At 35.7% G+C, this 21,248-nt stretch overlaps 1 protein-coding gene across 5 annotated transcripts in view; it reads right to left on the reverse strand.

The window, feature by feature from the left end:
* rffl (ring finger and FYVE-like domain containing E3 ubiquitin protein ligase) overlaps nt 1-18,884 on the reverse strand; it is a 38,275-nt gene extending 19,391 nt beyond the window's left edge. For 2 of the 5 annotated variants that reach the window (XR_015508444.1, XR_015508443.1), the window contains exons 1-3: nt 18,676-18,884; nt 17,018-17,083; nt 6,025-6,213 (exon numbers count right to left, since the gene is read on the reverse strand). Coding sequence is in view for 3 of the 5 variants with exons in the window: in XM_087282648.1 (XP_087138774.1) it covers nt 6,025-6,201 (177 nt within the window). In the remaining 2 variants the exon portion in view is untranslated. 5 annotated transcript variants of the gene reach the window in all.
* Nucleotides 18,885-21,248: the final 2,364 nt, after the last annotated feature.

Here is a 21,248-nt window from a genome sequence, read left to right on the forward strand (position 1 = left end):
TTTGAGCACACTAGCTTATGGATATCCTAGACTAACATACTAATAATAACATCAACAAAAAAACTATTTTATTTTCAGGGGAGCTTTAAAGTCATGTTATGACTGGAACACAATGTCTAATCTGAAGTGTGAGATTAACGATTAAATGAGTTGAACGATTAAACTGAAATCTTAAGACAATTGTGTTTTGAAACACTGTGATTAGCTAATCGCTAAGGTTGCGATATAAATGTATAACATACAATGTTTGACTTTCCTCTTTGTGTGACAGGCTTACTAACCAATAGAGTGAGCACACCTTCATTCTTCCAAGTCAACACTGCCTTCCGTTGGAAATAACCAATTTGCGCATGGATAAGATGCGATGTGAACGGCCCCCAAGGCCACCGTCATTTGCGATTTACAGCCGTTGATCTTCTTGCACACATAGACATGCTGGATTCACCTGATTTGTTGACAAATGGGTTGCAGATACAGTTTGTGAGTTCTTCACGGGGCCTTTTCCCCTTCACAAAGAAACTTTCCAAAGACGTCTGTTTCTTACTCATTTTGCTAGCTTGAGGGTACAAGTTTGGTGCTCAAGTGACCGAGAGAATATGTCATTTTTTAAAATAAAAGATTGTAGAGACTTAAATAATAAATAAAATGGAATTAAATGATGATTTCTTGTGTGGCCTGGTACCAATTGATCCATGGACTGGTACTGGTCAGTGGCCCAGGGGTTGGGAACCATTGATGTAGATTGCAAATGTCCTTGTGAAATGGTTTTAATGTTATTTGTGAGTGTGTTCTACAGAAGCGGACTGCAACTTTTGAAAGAGGGCTCCTTTGAGCAACTTCTTCCAATCAGTCAGTAGTTTTTAGGAAAAATTGCCTTTTTTTCAGCCGATACCAAGTATTGTTTCTATAGGAGTGATCTGAGCTCTCAGACTCCTCCAATAGAAGATGGCTGAGGTTGCATAGGCTGCGCAATAAACTAAAATGTTGCTAGCTATCTTTTTTATGCAAACATGGAAAATGTGCATTGCCTAATCAAAAATGACAGAGGTTATGTCCATGTATTGTGCGAAAAGTCAATATATTGATGATTGTGACAGGCCTAGGGAAGGGCAGTCACGCTGGATGAGCACGCTCCACATAATGACTCTACTCACTGAGGCCTGAAAATGTATGTAGGACATTATGTAGAATGTGCAGTGGCTGTGGTGTAAACTGGGGCTTAAGGCTTCACACTCTTTCATGTACAGCAGATTCAAGGACTTTTTAAAAGCAGCATTCATTTGAAATAAAGCAAATTCACACACCCTCGCCAGCATATGTAGCACCATGAATGTCTTAACATTTTACTTACAATTAATATTTACATTAAAGTGTCGGAGTAATGATAAGGTTGATGTCAAATAAATGTCAAAATTAAATTAAAATTGAGTTTTTAATCAGTCAAATAACTTTAATAAAATTTGTTGAATTCAAATTAGTAATATTAGCTAGTTCTTATTAATTACTTCTCATAATTCCTGTTGATTATTAATTGAAGAATTTCATTTTTTTGAGAGCAGCGCAGTAACCACTTTAATAACATCGTAAACAATTTTAACGTAAATTTTAATTCGAGCACTTTCAAGGGCCTGTGTTTGTTTTTAAGTACTGTTGAGCTCTTGCATCATCTGAAACTCAAGTACTTTCAAGAAGCGTTGGAGTATTTAATGTTGATAATGGGACTGTTTCTTTTATTAACAGGGATACAAAAGGCACCTATGAGAGCTGTTTCTTATATCTTGTCTTGTCGTATTTGGCTATATGCAAAATACCCTGCCCTCTCATTTTAGGCAAAGCGTTTTATCTAAAATATCAAGACGTCATGGATATTATCATTATAATAAACACTAGAGATTCTCCAGTGAATGTACTACAGGGTTTCTGCAGATATCATAATGTCAAATGTAAGTTTTTTTAAGACCATTAAGCATTCAATTTAAGACCTATCACAAATTAGTGACAAAACAAATGTATTTAAATTGAACAGGACTGAAGACAATTTAGGCGACGCAGTGGCGCAGTGTGTATCACGTTCGCCTCACAGCAAGCCTTACGTTCGCTGGGTTGCTGGTTCGATCCTCGGCTCAGTTGGCGTTTCTGTGTGGAGTTTGCATGTCCTGCCTTTGCGTGGGTTTCCTTCGGGTGCTCTGGTTTCCCCCACAGTCCAAAGACATGTGGTACAGGTGAATTGGGTAGGCTAAATTGTTCGTAGTGCATGAGTGTGTGTGTGTGTATGCTTCCCATAGATGGGTTGCGGCTGGAAGACATCCGCTTCGTAAAAACTTGCTGGATAAGTTGGCGGTTCATGCCGCTGTGGCGACCCCGGATTAATAAAGGGACTAAGCCGACAAGAAATGAATGAAGACAATTTACTTGCATTATCGAACTACAGGGAAAAAAAAAACACCTTAAGTCTGATTTATACTTCCATCTGGCGCTGCATTGCGCACCTCCGCTGGAACCTCCTCAAACGGACGAGGCTCTTAAAAACGACAGGGGCGGTCAAAAGAAAGCCACCAGAAAGTCAGACAGATAAACAGAGAAGTACGACATTTTTCATGAACTACATCATATCATTAATATCGTTCAAGAGTTTTAAACTAATTATATTTATTATTTTTGATAATATTTATAGATTTATATAATTTATTTGAATGATAAGGATTTTTATAACCATTCAAGATTTTTAAAGATCAAACTTTGATGCATCACTTGCTTTTGTTCATATCTCAGACAGTTCTACTTAATAAAGTTAAATATTGATGACTACAGAATATCGGTTGCTCTACAATTATATTTTTATTATAAAAAGAACAAAAATAAATAAATCCACTCCACAATTCACACATTACTGTCTGGCTAGTTTCTGTCCTCTTCTTATATGCTAAAAAGGCAATAATGGTCCAACATTCCTGACCAATATCACCAATAAAGCCCAGAAAAATGTCATCAGTGTATTGTAAATCGATAGGTTCAAATATTATTTCCCAATTATCAAAGAAATAATTTGTTCCTTAATTTTGGTTTGGCAACTATTAAATTGTTTTAAACTCAAAACGGAAATGTATACATCAGTGTAAAACCTATGACTGGTGGAAAAACATATTTCTGTAATTGTGTACCTGGGTCTCCACTTTTACCATGACCACTTTTGGCTTTAACAAACTTTTCCTTCAGGTTTTTCCAAACTTTTTAACACAGAGCTGTTGCAATTTCTAGTTAAGAATTATTGTTTATCTGTTTATCCCTCTGATCATGCATGGACGGATCATAAAGGTTTCTGTACAGACCAAGTGATTCATATTCAACTCAAATGAAACGTGGCACCGCACGAACTGTTCGCTCAAGTCTCAAAAATTTTCGTGAGCTCCGCCAGCCGAAATCATGTTGCGTGCACCCAAAGCGATCTCTGCAAACACTGCGATGACGTCACATTCGCCACGCACACCGAGTTCAATAACAGAAAGGTGATGGTTATTGCATGTTGGTCTCATTTGTAGTTTACATTTGGACTAGTGAAATAAAGAACTACAACACCATGAAAACCAAGCAACAACAACAACAAAAAAAAAACAGCGAACTTAAGACTTTCTAAGGCCTTAAATTTCAATAAGAAATTTGTAACTTTTTAAGACCTTTTAAAACCCAGCGGAAACCCTGTACTAGAATAAGGCTTGAGCGCAGCATCATGGCCTTCAGCAACAGGGCCAGCTGGAACAGGAACAAACTCAACTAGACATTCTGACCTGAAAAACTGTGAACTTTCACATGTGAGTGTCTAGCATGATAATCAGTGAGCAAAGGCTCAAAACCTGCTCGTGAGGACATCAGTGCTCTTTTAGGTGTGTGGCTGTTAGGTTCCACTTTAACTTTAAATAAAAATAGACTTGCATGAATTATAAAATAAGTGCAATTTGTGACTGGCACAAGGTTTAAAGGGGTAATTCACTTCTCTTCACATCAAAAATCTGTCATCATTTACTCATCCTAATCATCGTTTTAAATTTGAGGAGCCAAAGAAACAGGTATTTTAAAGATTCATTTTTAAAGTAGCAAAGATCACCTGAGTAAAAACATCTTATTATATGTTGTCATTTAAGTTGCACAACCGTAGTTCATTGAGAAGCGATGCAAACAGATTTCATTATCACAGAACTATTATCTTGATGTTATTAAATGAACTTGAATCAAACCTTATTTGTTGTGTGTAGCTTATCAGTGTTCTATGATGTGTGGTGCACTCTGCTCTGTCTGAATGCAATGTCCCATAATGCTTTTTTAAAATGAATGCTTCTGCAACTGGCCACAAAGACATCTTGAGTTTATTAAGCTTCAGTGGCTGAAGTTGTGCCAAATTATTCCATAAAGTATACATGACTTTAAACAGCCTTTTCAGTCAACTTAAAAATGATTTGGCACAACTTCATTCACTAAAGCTTAATAAACTAAAAATTTATTTGCAGCTGGTAGCTTTCAATTTCTAATTGTCATTAGATGAACTGTGGCTGAGGCTATTAACTGAGGGCTGCTAACATATTGAGACTTTTGTGCGCACAAGTTCGTTATTTCTTATCCTTCGCGCATATTGGAAGTGGCGCTCTCATGCTTTTCAGGCGCACCCAGTTAAAATAATGGTGCGAATGTCACGAGACGAGAACTGACCATTCAGTTTCAAACTTTGTAAGGAATATAGACATTTCTACTCCAAAGATTAAAAAAATACAAAACAAGTTCATAATCTAGTTGCTGAAAAGTGCCTCTCAGACTGAGTTTCAGCAGCCTTTGACTACATTTAATTTCTTTTAAAGAAAAATATTAGCTAATTTGATGCTTAGATTTACATTAGACAGAAACTATTGTTTTTATTATTTAATTATTGTCATTCATTTATTTTCAGTGCAAAATTATTACTTGTGTTTAAATGCCAAAAACTTTTGACTTATTTTTAAGTCCAAAGAGAAATGAATAGGGATGTAACGGTATAAAAATTTCACGATACGGTAATACCTCGGTATGAATGGCACGGTACGGTGTTTATTAAATAATTTAAAGGAAAAAAAAAAAACTATTGAAGAGACTCAAAAAAAGTGCTAGAATGTTCAGGTTACCTCAACACTGAACAGATCAATGACATACAAATGATCTATCTGTAAACTTTCAAAGAGGAACTTAAATTATTCAATTTTAATAACAAAAAATATTAAACCATGTTAAAAAAAAAAAAAAAAAAAAAAAAAAAAAACACCACTCGAAAGGACAAGCCATGAGTGAGATAGAGGTCTCTTGGTGGTACAAGTCAATGTCTCCATCAATCTGAGCAGTGTGCTGTGTTCTGCTGTCCCCTTGACTAAAAGAATCCCCATCATGTTAGTCGTATTCCCCGACTTGTATTTCAGCACTGTCTGGCAGTGCCTGCATACCCTTTTTTCTGTCACCTTTTCTTCTTTTCAGAGAGAAACTGAAATGCTTCCACACATCTGATTTAAAACCCGCTTTAGGTTCGACCATTTTTAGCTCTTTTTCTTTGCCGCTACTAGCAGCACCCTCCATTTCTTCATTACTGGATCTGTAGCGACAACAGACCGCAAAGGATGATGGCCACGCCTGGGCTGATGAAAATTGTAGTTTCCGCTACCTCCCATTCGCTCCATTCGCCTGAGCAAACTTTTCACCAAAAGTCACAACCACAGTAATATTGAAAGAAATTGCTATTGCGGTATGACGGTATTTACAATATTGTTACATCCCTAGAAACAAACTATAGTTTTTTTTATATATGCGGTATATTATTTTGTGCTGTATTATCTGGTTACTGAACAGCATTAACACTTCACAATATAAGTTTTCACGTGGTTTTCTAAACTAGTAGTGTTTTGAAGTTAATAATTGCAGAATAATCACGATGACGATGAAATTGTGATTATTCCTCGGACTATGATCAACCAAAATCTAAAATTGTTGCATCCCTACTTTTCATGTGATTACCTTCCTGGTTAAACTGTCGAAGCGACCTCCACAGGACTTGCATGTGTGTTCTGGTGCAGTGGGAGACGGGTAACTGCTGAAGCCTGAGTTCGTGAAGGCCTGGCGCTGTTGGCTTCCTCTGGTGTCTTCCATACTGGAATCATCCAGACATAGCCAGCCGCAGCAGCTGGCCCACATGCTCCACACCTACTGGAAAACACACAGGGAAAAAAAGCATGCGTCTGTTACAAGCAAACCACACACTGAATCAGCTCAGATCAAACCAAACCCCCTAGATCTAAAAGACAAAGGGTGAACTTTCTTCAAAGAGTGGTCTTCTCTAATAAGTACCCTTGGAAGTGAATTAGCGTGATGATTAAAGTTCTTACAGCGTCAGTCAGGGTGGCTGATCAGCTGTCAGCTGGAGTCATTTGGCTTAAGAAGTAGGACTTCCATCATTTATTCAAAGGCTGTGTGCAGTCTAAAACACAGGAGCTGTGCAATACTCCTACTAGGATGACACTGTATCCTCACACACACACACACAGGCAAATAAAGGCTGACTGATCCAGTAGCACTACCATGGTTGCACCTCTCACAGTTTGGACATGGTGTTTGAATAAGACGATAAGATGAATCATTAAAACAGTAAAAACGACTGCACCGAGGTAACTCTCGCCAGTAGCCATTATTATCATGATTACAATGACAGACGGTCAGTCATATGGAAAAAAGTACTGATATTAAAAACCTTTATGATCAGAATTTGACTTCAATCTCCATATGTCCAGTTTAAAACTTTAGCAAACATTTGCTGATGATTTCGGATGAATAGACGAATTACCACCATTTACAGCGAGGGAATGACATCAGATGCGGTACAGAGTTTGATGTTGTATTAGAGACAAGTTATATTGATTATACAGGGCTCGAAATTGCGACCGAAATTTGATCTATGCAACCTCAAAATATATTTGGGAGCATTTGTGCGAGTGCATAAAATTGTTGTGTGCGACCAGTTTTTACTACAAAATGTTCACCACATGCGCAGATTCGGGAGACATTCACGCAGAATGCATCTCTAAGCTCTTTGTCTGCACTTGAAACGCGAGATGTAGTGCTTAGGAATGGTTTAAAACAGCTGTCATGTCAACATGCTGCAGTAAACAAAGCCAAGTCCGTAATGCTTGCCCCGCCTTTGCGCTCTTCTTATTGGCCCACTGCTCTAGCACTGAAATATCAGCTGTCGATCACTCAGTCAATGCCCTCTGGCTTGGGATGACAGGGAGAGCTACTACCGCGAAAAATTGTTAACGCGCTGAAGAGGAGAATGAAGATAACACTGACAGATTTAGTTTTAGAAACCATGGCATCTAAAGTTACAAATAATGACACATCTTACTAGTGATCATGTGCTGAATGTTAATCTACCATCTACACTTTTGGATAAAAGACATCCATTGGCTTCAAGTCTGCTATGAAAAGTCTGCGGGATGGAATTATCAGGTTACCGTTTGCCACATCTACCATGAGAGCTTCTGTTTAATCCTTCATGTAGTCGCCAGATGGTGTCTGCCGTGCTAGTGGCAGCTATATGTCAAATTTAACACCACGTAAACCAACGCAAACGGGCTTGCACTGAGTAACCTAATATTGCTACCGGTATTGCTATTAGCATGACGTATGCATATAATAAGGTACAGTACATGTCAAAAACATCAGTGCAATATTAGACACCACCCGTGAGAACAGCACAGTTATATCGAGATTCATTCATGTCAAGCAGTGCATGCAGGGCCGGTGAGCGCTCCGTGTACCTTTGGCTTTTGGTCTCTCAGTTATGTTATAAAAATCAATTTTCTTGTGATAACTGGACATATTTTCCTCACGCTTGCATATTTTTTGCTTGTTAGTTTGATTACTGTTTATTTCAAATGCAATAAATATGTTTGTATAAAACTTGTAGTAACGGTGCCTATAAGTGCGACTAAATTTTGGCTGATCCGCCTATATTTTTTAAGTTAGGAGCACCGATGCTACCAAGCAAAAAGATTCATTTCGAGCCTTGTTACATATTTTATATATATATATATATATATATATATATATATATATATATATATATATATATATATATATATATATATATTTACATAATGCTTTCAGCATATTCTAACAGCTCGTCACCCAGTGATAAGCACAGTTATTCTGCAAAATTAACGTTAAAGTGAGCGGCGTTCGTCTGACAGGTCTATTTGCAACACTGGGACACCCTCCGTATGATATTGGATGAGACAAAATGGCCAAGCATCCAGCCCCAAATATACTATCTCATTGAAGCTCCAAGTGATTTTACAAGAGAGAAGTTAAAGGTCTACAAGTCTTTGGATGCCAACGATTTAGTTCAGTGTGGTCATGTGCAGGAAATAATGTTAAATGATTACCAGATCTAAAACTTTGTAGTGCTAAAAACTGAGGTTCTGCCTAGCCAAAGACAAGGAAAGAAGACGGAACTGTACAAGGCCTGGGTAATCATCAACAAGCAAAACAACTGCATTCTGACAGTGAACAGCACCTGTATGGTAGGTTATGTGAACGTAGATTTTCACATTTCATCCTTATCATTCAGTGTCCGCAGTTTAATTCACCATATTAACAGTTTTTGCTGAAATCATTGCTGCAATCAAAAACGAGAAATGTGTATCATTCAGCATAGCGTGAACTTACCTTACCTTTATTTTACATCTGCAGAATTGTGAGAAAATCATGATCTTTATTTTAAGCAAAATAATCATGATTCTCATTTTAGCCAGAATCGTGCAGCTCTACTACAAAACAAAACCCACTAAGAAATAAAAAATTGAATAAATCACATTCATGTGGAAAAACCAGAGTGATTTCAGACAAAGAGCTTAGAATGACCAAGAGGCGACACTCTAGTGTAATTTGGGAAACATTTTGGAATGAAAACTCCAATAGAACAACAGCATATTATAAGTCTGTAAAATAAACTATTAAAAGTGCTGATGAATATGATAATAAGTGTTGTATTGTCGTCTTTCAGGTTGTATCTCAGCTTTAATACGCTTTTTAAATAGATAAATAAAAAACAAAAGCAGCTGCTTGCCATTGCTAAAGTAATGAGATCCAATGGACGGCCGATCACTTTCACTCCAAAATGGCGAAATCCAGGGCTGTTGCTGGGCGCTGCTGTTGCAATGGAACGTTCTATTGAGTGTCGCCTCTTGGTCATTTTAAGCTCTTTGTTTCAGATCTACAAAGTTTCTCCTGCTACTTAAAAACAAACAAACAAAAAAAAAGCTGCAAACCCAAAGAAAGGGAGTAACTAACAGAAGGATCCTGTTACTCTTGACAAAACTTTAGAAAGGAAAACCTCTAGCTTCATCCAACTTCATCAGCTATTATCAGGCTGACAATGGTAACAGAACATCTACAATAATGACAAAATCATCATGGTCCAGTGCTGGAACCATCAAGAAAAGCAAAACAATTAAACACATTTATTTTGCAAACACTGACGGACTTTTCACATTTGAAATTGTTGACACTGGTTGATCCTTAACCCTGGATAAACAGAATCCTGAGTTGTCAGTAATCACGTATCACACTGCTCATACTACACCTGGGGTTAACTGTTAATCCTGGATATTCATTAACAAAAGTTTCATACTGTACATTCACAAACCCAGAGTTAATGTTCTAATTTGCATATTTGCAAGACTTGAATCACTGATTGGATGAACAGTAGGGAACCAGCTTTTACCAGTTATTTTTTACAAAATGACACCGCTTTAGCTGTTTTAAGCCTCATTATACACACAAAGGCAAGAAAACAAAAACAAATGAATGAAAATGAGCAGCAAAGTATTTCATTTGAAAAAATTATAAACTATTGATAAAAATGTTTAAATAACGGTTAAATCTATAATGGGTTTTAACATTGTGTGATAGTTTTGCATGTTCAAGCCTGTTGTGTTGTGTTTAAAATCGGTCCTGGAGGGCCGGTGTCCTGCAGATTTTAGCTCAAGCTTGCCTCAACACACCTACCAGGATGTTTCTAGAAAACCTATAAGAGCTTGACTACCTAGCCCGGGTGTGTCTGATTGGGGTTGGAACTAAACTTTGCAGGACACCGGCCCTCCAGGACCAAGCTTGGACATGCCTGCTGTTTACAAAAAATAAAATAAAAAAATTACTGACATGCTTTCACTTTAAATTCCCCTCATGACATCAGTTGAGTGTTTGAGGTAGGGCTGGATTGATAAATTAATATCGATATTTACTGACCAAACATCATTGTCAATAATGACGAAAAAAGTTGGGTTTGAATGTGGCTGCTAAGTGCGCACCTTGGAAGCAATGCCAATAAGCTTAGAGTGTAAATTTGTCATTTTCAATGAAGGCACGCGACTTTCACAACGCACACATGAGAGTGACACACACATGGTGTGCAAGTGGCGCACAAGTAATCCAAGTGCATTTTCCAGGTGCACCCAGATGAAAAACATCTGAACTACCTCAGACAAACACAGCACACCCAAACACTGTAGTGCTTTTCACTTTCCTCCATAAACATGCATCAAGCTGCAGCAATGATTTTTCCATTTGTAATCCTCTGAAAAAACAGTTGATGGTCGTCTTGTTACAAGAGACGCCAGGGGAGCGCAAAGCGCACTAAGAATGGTAAAGGAAACCATGCGCATGCACATGTCACTTCAGGTCAGAGTAAAAACACATGTGAAAATGAGTGGCGTATAGCAGCAGTGAGGAGATTGTAAATAAAGGATGTAAGGATGTCGTCAGAGTGGCTGTTTGGTTTCTTTTCTTGTGCATCTCAGCCACTACCTCCCCATCTGAAAGATTTTTAGCAAAAGGGTGATGTAGTCATTCAACTTCCCAATTTGTAATGTTGCCGTATGTATTTGAATGATGTTGGTTGGTTCCTTTACTTGAAAGCTCAGATTTGATTATCATAATTAATTTTGTTTACAAAGGTTTACTGTATCATTATTATTGACATTATACAGATGTGGATTTACCTTGAAATTTACTTTGATTGTTACACTTTGTAACATTTTATTTATCAAGTTTAAGAGAGTCTCTTTAACACTCATGTATATTTTATTAGAAAGAGATCAGATATTTTATTAAAATATTTTAGTTTTTGACTATTAAAACTATTTGCTTTAGTAACGTTGGTAAATTAAAATAAAGTGGTTAAAAGATCCTATTTTTACTAAATTATTGAATAGTAATATTTTTAACAATACATTATCGATACCAAATGATATGAAACATGATATCGTGGGTTTTTGTTTTTTGCAGTATCGCTCAACCCTAGTTTGAAGTGACTCATTTTTTGTGACATGGTTTAATATCACAGAATAAAGCAGAAATCATAGTATTTTAAAAAGTATTCTTTAGAGTGATAAAGGCTAGGTAAATTAGTATTGCACTATTAATATACTTTATGCTTTTAAAATACCCAGGATGGCTGAAGAACACAAATAATTCATATATTGAAATATTTAAAAACAAAAAAAGCGTTTGTTTATTGTGTTCTTGCTTTATCTGCCCACTGTCCTGGCTGCAAAGATTATTTCTAACCTGCTCCAGCACGTCTGCCTGTATTTTTTATATAATCATGCAAAGTTTGACATGCGGGTTTGAGTTCTGCAGGATCGTGGGCATTCAGGAGCTGGGTTGCAGACATTTGTTTTTTTACACACAAATCAGAAGAAACTTTTTTTCTAAAGATAATTCTTTTGTCTCTTTACGAATACTTATGAATGATTAAAAATAATATTATTATTGCTATAAATACCAGAAAATATTGTGATATACTTTTAAATCCATTTCGCCAATCTGCTCAATTTCTAATTGGCTGTCTGTTACCAAGCATCTAGCAGCAACAAGCAAATGACTCAGTTTCACACTGAACAAACTTAGCACCACAATGCAGAGTTAAAACCACAAATGCGATGCTAACCCTGCTAGCATCACTTTCACATCACTGTCATGAAATGTGTGTTTACCCAGGGTCAAAGCAAAACAAAAAAGAAAAAGAAACAAAACAAAAAAAGTTCATTACCGGGTCAAAAGTGCAACTAAACTTTGTGTTTTTTTGTTTGTTTTATTAAACTGTCTCTTATTAAAGAAATATAATTAACTGATTATTAAACTTGACTTTTAATTCCTAAACATTTCTATTTTGGTTTTTAGGTAAATTAATTAGCCTAAATGTCTAAAATTAATACAATTATAAAACAAACCAATAAGTTTTTTTGCGGTCCTGCAAAATTCCTAAACGCAAAATAATCGCAAAAATGTAAATAATCTAATACCATATAACCATATTCTATTTATTTCAGTATAAAATTAATTGTTTTACGTGAGTTAGAGACGTTACATACATCTATGCAGTAAGCAGACGCAGATGAGACGTCAAGCGGGAGTGATTTACATGTGAAGTCAATGCAAAGACGCGATTAGACATCCTGTGGTGCAAACTGCTTCAGACTATAAAAGTGAGAGCAAACATCTAACAAATGAAGAAGTGGAACAGGCTATCGCTGCGTCTCAAATGGCACACTATACACTATGCACTCATACACTATGTACTTATGCACTTACACACTCAACATTATAGTGTAGTGTTGTCCCAAATGGCATACTGTTTTTTTACTAAGCAGAAATTCAAACCGTTTCCCTGATGACTTTGACGGTTGCTAAATCAGTGAAATATGACCAAACTATCAAATGATACCTGCCATGAGTATAACCGCATTCACCATCGGGAGGCGCTATAATCACTTTCATGGGAGAATTTTGCTTTCACCATCCAAAATAAATAAAGTTATCCAACATGTGCGCCCGATAGCTCCGCCCCTTCCGCTACGCGAGCAAAACTGCGGTGCATCATCCGGGTAATTAAAGTGTACTTATTATTTTTAGAGTTTTCAGTGTTAACGCACTACTTACACTATTTATACTACAAAATGGCGTAGAATAGTGCATAAGTATGCGATTTTTTTACGTAGCTAACATGGAGATTGACTCAAGGATAACGGCTGCTGGACATGACCGAATTGAAGGAAATTATTTGTGCTTTACATGTATGGCTGGTATTATGATCGGCACCAAATCGATAAATAATTTTGCGTAACACTTTCCCTGCCGTTGACGAGAGAAAACACTTTCCTGCCATTGACGAGTTTAACAGCAATCCGTGTTTTAGGTGTATTACGGTAGGGGAAGCCATAAAGCATGTCCTGAGAGAGGTAAATAATGTCAGATGCTCCGGGGAGTGAAATTTGAGAAAGAGAAACTAAGATCATGGGTAAAAATAGTTGTACAACCTTAATTCAGCTTAATCTAACCTACCGTTTTAGATCTTGTCTAAGACCAAAATAAAGAAGCTTTATTTTTAGGATTTGTGTCATGAAGATTCCACATCCAACATGGTAGGTTACCTAATATGGTAAATAATATATCATATATATTTGAAACTTTTAATTTTTAAATTTACATATTTTTAATCCCAAGATTTTATGCAAATTTCGGATAATTACCAACACAAAATCATTTTTAAATCACAAAAAAAAAAAAAAAAAACATGTAAAACTAGGGGTCTGTCATAACTCGAAATTCTTAGAAACGTGATCGTATAACAGTTCATCAGATTAAAAAGATTGTTAATCAATACTGTAAACTCAACCCTAATATACTACATTCCACACATTTTCTGACATCTGCCATTGGCCACAACAACAACACAACTATATCTACACATGCATTACAAAGTTCCAAAACATACACATATGTGTGTCTAGAAATGATATGGATGTCTTTCATATCTAAAGAGGAACCCGTAACTTGCATTCACTTTGCAAAATTGGAAAACAATCCCCATAACCAAACAAACAATTGCCATTACCTGGAGTCAGCAAACATGGCAGCATGTGCAAAGTTCAAAACAACAAATGCTCTCACAGCCTTCACCAACTGACCAGCTGACTGGACATTGTTAGTGCTGGGCTGTCATAAAATCCACAGCCCCCTTTTCCCCGGCCTGCCGTGGTGTCTACACCCGGACGCTCCCTAGAAACACACCAACAATAGCAGCACTGTGGCTACACACACTGAGACAGCAGGAGGACACATGTGATGCCTGGAGTTACTGCTGACAGGTCATACGGTTAAGAGCAGAGTGACGATTATAAATGACCCATTAGGTTTTGACTGCTACACCATTTAAGCCCAGAACTTTCACCCGCACTTTTTGAACATAGACACGAAAATTCAACTTCAATTCAACCCCAATCCTCAACACTTGAATAGGTTTAAGCTTATTCTGACTTTAATGAAGACACTTGTCAGATTGTAGCTAAAAACGGTAAATAAAACAAATTTATTTGCCTTTAAGTTTGTAAAAATTATAATAAAACAATGTTTATTTGAAAATCTTATATACAATATGTATTTTACAAAACCTATTTTAGTCCAACGTTGACAGAAAATATAAGCTAAATATTTGATCAAATTACACTTCAAATTTAAAGCTTTCAGTAAGATTTTGTTTGGCCGCAGTACCGAACATCGCCACCAGTTAGGCTTGGGCGGTAATACAGTAATCTGGTATGCCTGAAATAGCAGCGGTGTCAGTTTCAATACCGTTATACTGTCATAGAAAACAATGAACCTAAATAGGAGACAAGTATTCAATATTATTCATTTAATGCCTAAATATGCGTATGCGTGATTGTCATCACGGGACAGTGTGGAGGAGAGAGAGAGAGGTTAGGTAAGATGGCGAGTCTCGCACTAAGTGACCTGGTCTCGAAAAGAACACAACCTCTGCAGTTTGGCAGTATTTTGGGCTTTGACTGAACGAGAAGGGAGATGTGGAAAATATTAACTAGAGGTCTGGACTAGAATGACCAGACTGGTTGGAGCTGATAGAAAGGCAACAGTAACTCAAATAACTACTCGTTACAACCGAGGTCTGCAGAAGAGCATCTCTGAACACACAACACGTTGAACCTTGAGACGAATGGGCTACAGCAGCAGAAGACCACAACGGGTGCCACTCCTGTCAGCTAAGAACAGGAAACTGAGGCTACAATTCACACAGGCTCACTACAATTGGACAATAGAAGATTGGAGAAAGGTTGCCTGCTCTGATGAGTCTCGATTTCTGCTGCAACATTCCGATAGTCGGGTCAGAACTTGGCATCAACAACATGAAAGCATGAATCCATCCTGTCTTGTATCAACAATTCAGGCTGGTGGTGGAGTAATGGTGTGGGGGATATTTTCTTGGCACACTTTGGGCCCATTAGTACTAATTGAGCATCGTGTCAACGCCACAGCCTACCTGAGTATTGTTACTTGCTGACCATTTCCATTTTTATGATCACAGTGTACCCATCTTCTGATGGCTACTTCCAGCAGGATGACACACCATGTCATAAATCACGTATCATCTCAGACTGGTTTCTTGAACATGACAATGAGTTCACTCTACTCAAATGGCCTCCACAGTCACCAGATCTCAATCCAATAGAGCACCTTTGGGATGTGGTGGAGATTTGCATCATGGATGTGCAGCCGACAAATCTACAGCAACTGCATGATGCTTTCATGTCAAAATGGATCACAATCTCTGAGGAATATTTCTGGTACCTTTTTAAATCTTTGCTACGAAGGATTAAGGCAGTTCTGAAGGCAAAAAGGAGGAGGTTACACCCGGTACTAGCAAGATGTCCCTAATAAAGTGGCCGGTGACCGCATATAAAATCTTCATGGCCATTTTCAATAAAAAGTACATCCTCCAGGTAAATATGGAGGGTTTTTGCTGTCCATTTTAAATTAATCAATTCTATCTTCTAATAAAAATACAAATCAGATAAAAAATTTGTAGCACGGTCGCCTCACAGCAAGAAGGTCGCTGGTTTAAGCCTCGGCTGGGTCAGTTGGCATTTCTGTGTGGAGTTTGCATGTTCTCCCCATGTTCAAGTGGGTTTCCTCCAGGTGCTCCGGTTTCCCCTACAAGTCCAAAGACGCGCGCTATAGGAGAATTGGGTAAGCTAAATTGTTTGTGTACATGTGTGAATGAGAGTGTATGGGTGTTTCCCAGAAATGGGTTCCAGCTGGAAGGGCATCCGTTGTGTAAAACATATGCTGGATAAGTTGGCGGTTCATTCCGCTGTGGCAACCGTAGATTAATAAAGATACTAAGCTGAAAAGAAAATGAATGTATGAATGATAAAGAATTTCATCATAGAAAACTATGCAAATTATGAGACCAATTTGAAAACGAAATAGCACATCAACAAATTTTTTCAACATTTTTATTTTATTTATTTTATATACACATTTTTTATATATAATTAATGGATGTTTATAGTGCAAAAACATATCAGAAATTCACAATGAGTAATGAAATAACATCCACCATTCATATCATTCAAATCTTGAACCCCACATGAAAAATAATTAATAATTCATTTATTTATTTATTTTCCTTCAGCTTAGTCCCTTATTTATCAGGGGTTGCCACAGCAGAATGAACCGCCAACTATTACAGCATTTGTTTTACGCGAATGCCCTTCCAGTCCCAACCTATCACTGGGAAACACCCAAACACACTAACATTCACACACATACACTACGGCCAATTTAGTTAAACCAATTCCCCTATAGTGCATGTCTTTGGTCTGTAGGGGAAACTAGAGCACTTGGAGGAAAGCCACATGAAAATTTTAAATAAATAAATGCAATTAAATTGTAATTAAATTGAATTAAAAAGAAAATCTTATTTATCAATTTGACGGATGACAAGTTGTCAAATTTGAATTGAAATCCTCTTATTTTCAGTATTTTTCAGTCTTCTATGATACAATTGTCATAGAATACTTTCCTTAGGTAAACGCATGCATGAATGACACTTCTTACGTGGAGACAGTAAAAGCAACAACAACAATGTCAGTACCTTGACAGTGACTCAGTGTCTTGTAAACTGTGACGTTCAAGGATATAAAGTCCAAGCCTTTGCCATCTATAAAAAGAAAGAGAACACAGCAACCCATTTGTGAGGAACGTTTGTAGCATTTGTTGGGACACTTTGCCTTTTTTACGACATTGAGGATCTGATTATAACTTCCCATGTTTGCAAATCAACTTCACAACTCAAAGCTCTCACAATGACTTGGCAACCTCAAACATCCGTGTGTACCTCTTCTTAAACTTCCTCTTTAAAACAGGAAAAGATTCGTTCACAAAGACTAACTCGTGCAACAAAAAAATTAGCAGTTAACTTTCAAAGGTAAAGTAAAATAATGGTGTATTAGCAGTTAACTTACAATAATAAAGTAAAATAATGGTAAACTAGCAGTAAACTCACAATAATAAAGTAATAGAATTGTGTACATTAGCAGCTAACTCACAATAATGATGTAAAATATTGGCATATGACCAGTAAACCTATATTATTAAGGTAAAATAATAGTATATTAGCAGTAAACTTACAATAATGAAGTAAATTAATGGTATATTAGCAATAAACTTAAAATAATAATGTAAAATAATGGTATATTATCAGTAAACTTACAATAATAAAGTGAAATAATGGTATATTAGCAGTTATATCATAATAATAAAGTAAAAAAGGTATATTAGCAGTTAACTTACAATAAAAAGGTAAGATAAGGGTATATTTGTAGTAAAATCACATTAATAAAGTAATATAATGGTGTATATTAGCGGTTAACATACATTAAAAAAGTAAAATAATGGTATATTAGCAGTAAACTCACAATAATAAAGTAAAAAAGGTATATTAGCACTAAACTTACAATAATAATGTAAAATTATTGTGTGATGATAGCACATAGCAGTCAACTTACAATAATAAAGTAAAATAATGGTATATTAGAAGTTAACTTACAATAGTAAAAGTAAAAAATTGTATTTTGGCAGTTAACTCACAATAACAAAGTCATATAATGGTGTATATTAGCAGTTAGCTTACAATAATAAAGTTAAATAATGGTTTATTAGCAGTAAACATACAACAATAAAATAACATTATGATACATTAGCAGTTAACTTACAAAAATAAATTTAAATTTAAGGTATATTAGCAGCTAACTTGCATTAATACACTAAATTAATAGTATATTAGAAGTTAACTTACAATAGTAAAGTAAAATTATAATATATTAGCAGTTAACTTACAATAATGAAGTAAATTAATAGTATATTAGCAGTAAACCTACAATAATAAAGTAAATTAATGGTATATTAGCAGTAACCTTACAATAATAAACTAAATTAATGATATATTTGCAGTAAACTTACAATAATAAAGTAAATTTATGGTATATTAGCAGTTAACCTCCAATAATAAACTAAATTAATGGTATATTAGCAGCAAGATGTCACCTTTCAGTTTAATGGTATCATGCGACACTGCGTTCACAAGTCACGAGAGCAAACCAAGAGTTAAAAACGACAACTAATTTGCATAAGTGTACAATTAATCACTTGAAACATTCAAAGTATATATTAGCACAAGTAAAAACTTAAACGACAACTAATGTTGTTTAATATCTAACGTTACTCGTTTTATTGGGTCGAAACTTAACTTACCTCGAATGAAACGAAGAAGAGAGGCGCTCAAAACCCGCAGATGTTCAAAACTCCGTATTGCTGGGAAACAAACATGGACATTTGGAAACGAGTTTTAAACAAAACGTCCAATTATGCTGTTTAATAGTTGAACTTGGACCAGTTCACACACACTTTCAGTGTTTCGAGTTTACAAGGGGACGCGACGTTTCGTGAGGTAGAAAGTCGTTAAGAGTCCAGGCGCGCGCACGTCGATGCTTTCAAATCACGAGAACGCGCACGTCGGACAAGTTTTTTTAAGCCATTAGTTATTGATTACAAACAAAACATTAATGGAATGAGTATAATAATTGTAACATTCTTAATCGATCATAACTTCCTTTAAGAGGAAGACGATATGTTTTTGTCTTAACGTACACCCAATCGACTTTATAACCTACAACTGGAAATATTACCTACTGCCAACCGCAAACGACTGTGATTGGTCCACACTGATAAGCGATGAGAACCCTAACAAATATCACATGACCATGATGATGCAGCAGTCATTCATGCTACTTTTTTCAATAAATTACTTCATCTTAGACTTTTTAATGTTAACATTAAACATCAGTATCAATATCCCCTATCAGTTCTTAAATTAAATATTTAGGGTAATTAAATTTTGTTTTTGGTAACACGAGAAAAGACAAGTAACTTGCAGCAACTTTTAATGCAATTTTAATCTGGAAGCTGAAGCTCTAATGTTCCACAGCCTTTTTTCATGAAAATCTGATAAACAAAATAGCTTAAATTGCATAAAAATACATTAATTCGTTTACATAATCTGTATTATACAAATATACATCCAAAAATATATAGGCATAATTGTAATAAAAGCTGTAAGTGTTCTACAGGCTTTTTTATGAAAACCTGGTTTAACCTAAACAGCTCAAATTGCACAAAAGTGCATTAATTCGTTTACATAAACTTGTATCACCTTATTATACAACTATACATACTGGCAAAAAAAAACGTGCATTTCCAAAATGTGCTGATTTTCTATGATGCTAGTTTTATGAATGTAGATTGTTTTACTGTGAGCATTTACATAGGAAGCAGCGACCTCTGCTGTAAGAAAAAAGAATGCACAACGGACTGTGACAAGAAAAAAAACATTTAATCTCATCTTCATTCATTAGTCCCTTGGTCCGCCAACTAAGTCTGGCATATGTTTTAAACAGCGGATACCCTTCCAATTGCAACCCAGTAGTGGCAAACACCCATACACTCTCATTCACACATATACGGGCCAATTTAGTATATTTAACTCACCTGTAGCGCATGGGAGAACATGCAAACTGAAATTCCTTGAGGCTTGAACCAGTGACATTCTTGTGAGGCGACAGCGCTACCCTCTGCGCCACCAAAAACTACACAATTTTGTATTTCTCGGGTAATGATCATGCTCTCGATCTTATTGTAAATTTTTTGTTACGCTGTACATATTCATAAACAAAAATAAGTTCCTAAAAACAATACCTGCATTTAATACTTTCCTTGTTGAAATTTCGTACAATATTGAATCTTTTAAGCTTATTAATAATAATAAGAATAGTAAGGCCCAGATTCACAAACAGGGCTTAGATTAGGCCAGGACTAAGGCTTAGTTAAATTAGGCTATTTAAGCCACATTTATAAAAATGGCTTTAGAAAAATATATTGCTGGTGTGCACCTGGAGACAAAAAAAGACACTGACGTATTTTAAGACATATCTCACTGCTATTTTGAGTTGAGACAGCTCAAACATGCAATTAATTCTTGACTAGCCTTAAACTTTGTTTGTGAAACCGGGGGTAAATTTCCTAAAGCTTATGATAATCTTTTTTCTTAATAATTGAGGCTTTAAAAAAAAAAAAAAAAAAAAAAAAAAAGTTATCGCTTCTTATTTTTTGTTGTTATATATTTTTTTCAATGCAGTGATGTTATTATTCTTGTATTTAATAAATAATAATAAAAAACTACACAATTTAACGTAAATTGTGTGTTTTAATGTGTATCTTAATTTTTTCTATTTAATAAAATTGCATTTATTTTCATTTTTGTGTTCTTATTTTCGGACTGTGATTTCAAGTTTTGTTTTTGTTTGCTTTTTTAGATTAGTACAGTTTTGACTTTGGTACGAATGTATATATGCACAAGTCACTAAAATGCTCACACGTTTGTGCCACAATGGCTAAAAAATTATTTTAAAAGTCTGTGGAAACCTTAAGGTTTTTTTCTGACTCTTGTTTGATCGCACATCTGAACCAGTTCATTTCTGTTCCTGTCAACATGATTTAGTAGCAACAACAGCTGCAACAATCTGTTAAAAAGACAACAATAGATGAAAAACCCTAAAGAGCAACAGGAAACATTGAAACAATTTTTGACCACTTCATAATTTAGTTGGAAAGATGCCCTTTTTGTAAAGAATTTTATTCTGTATAATTTGTATTTTAATTTTAGTATTTTTGTTTGGTCAGTTATCTCAATAAAAACGAATGAATGCATTTTAGATGCACGAATACTTTTTCCATAATAAGAGAGTTATGAATTTAATTCAAGTAGGCCT

This window comes from Danio rerio, chromosome 15 (assembly GCF_052040795.2).
Source record: "Danio rerio strain M-AB ecotype USA chromosome 15, GRCz13ab, whole genome shotgun sequence".
In the NCBI taxonomy this organism is placed as follows: Eukaryota; Metazoa; Chordata; class Actinopteri; order Cypriniformes; family Danionidae; genus Danio; species Danio rerio.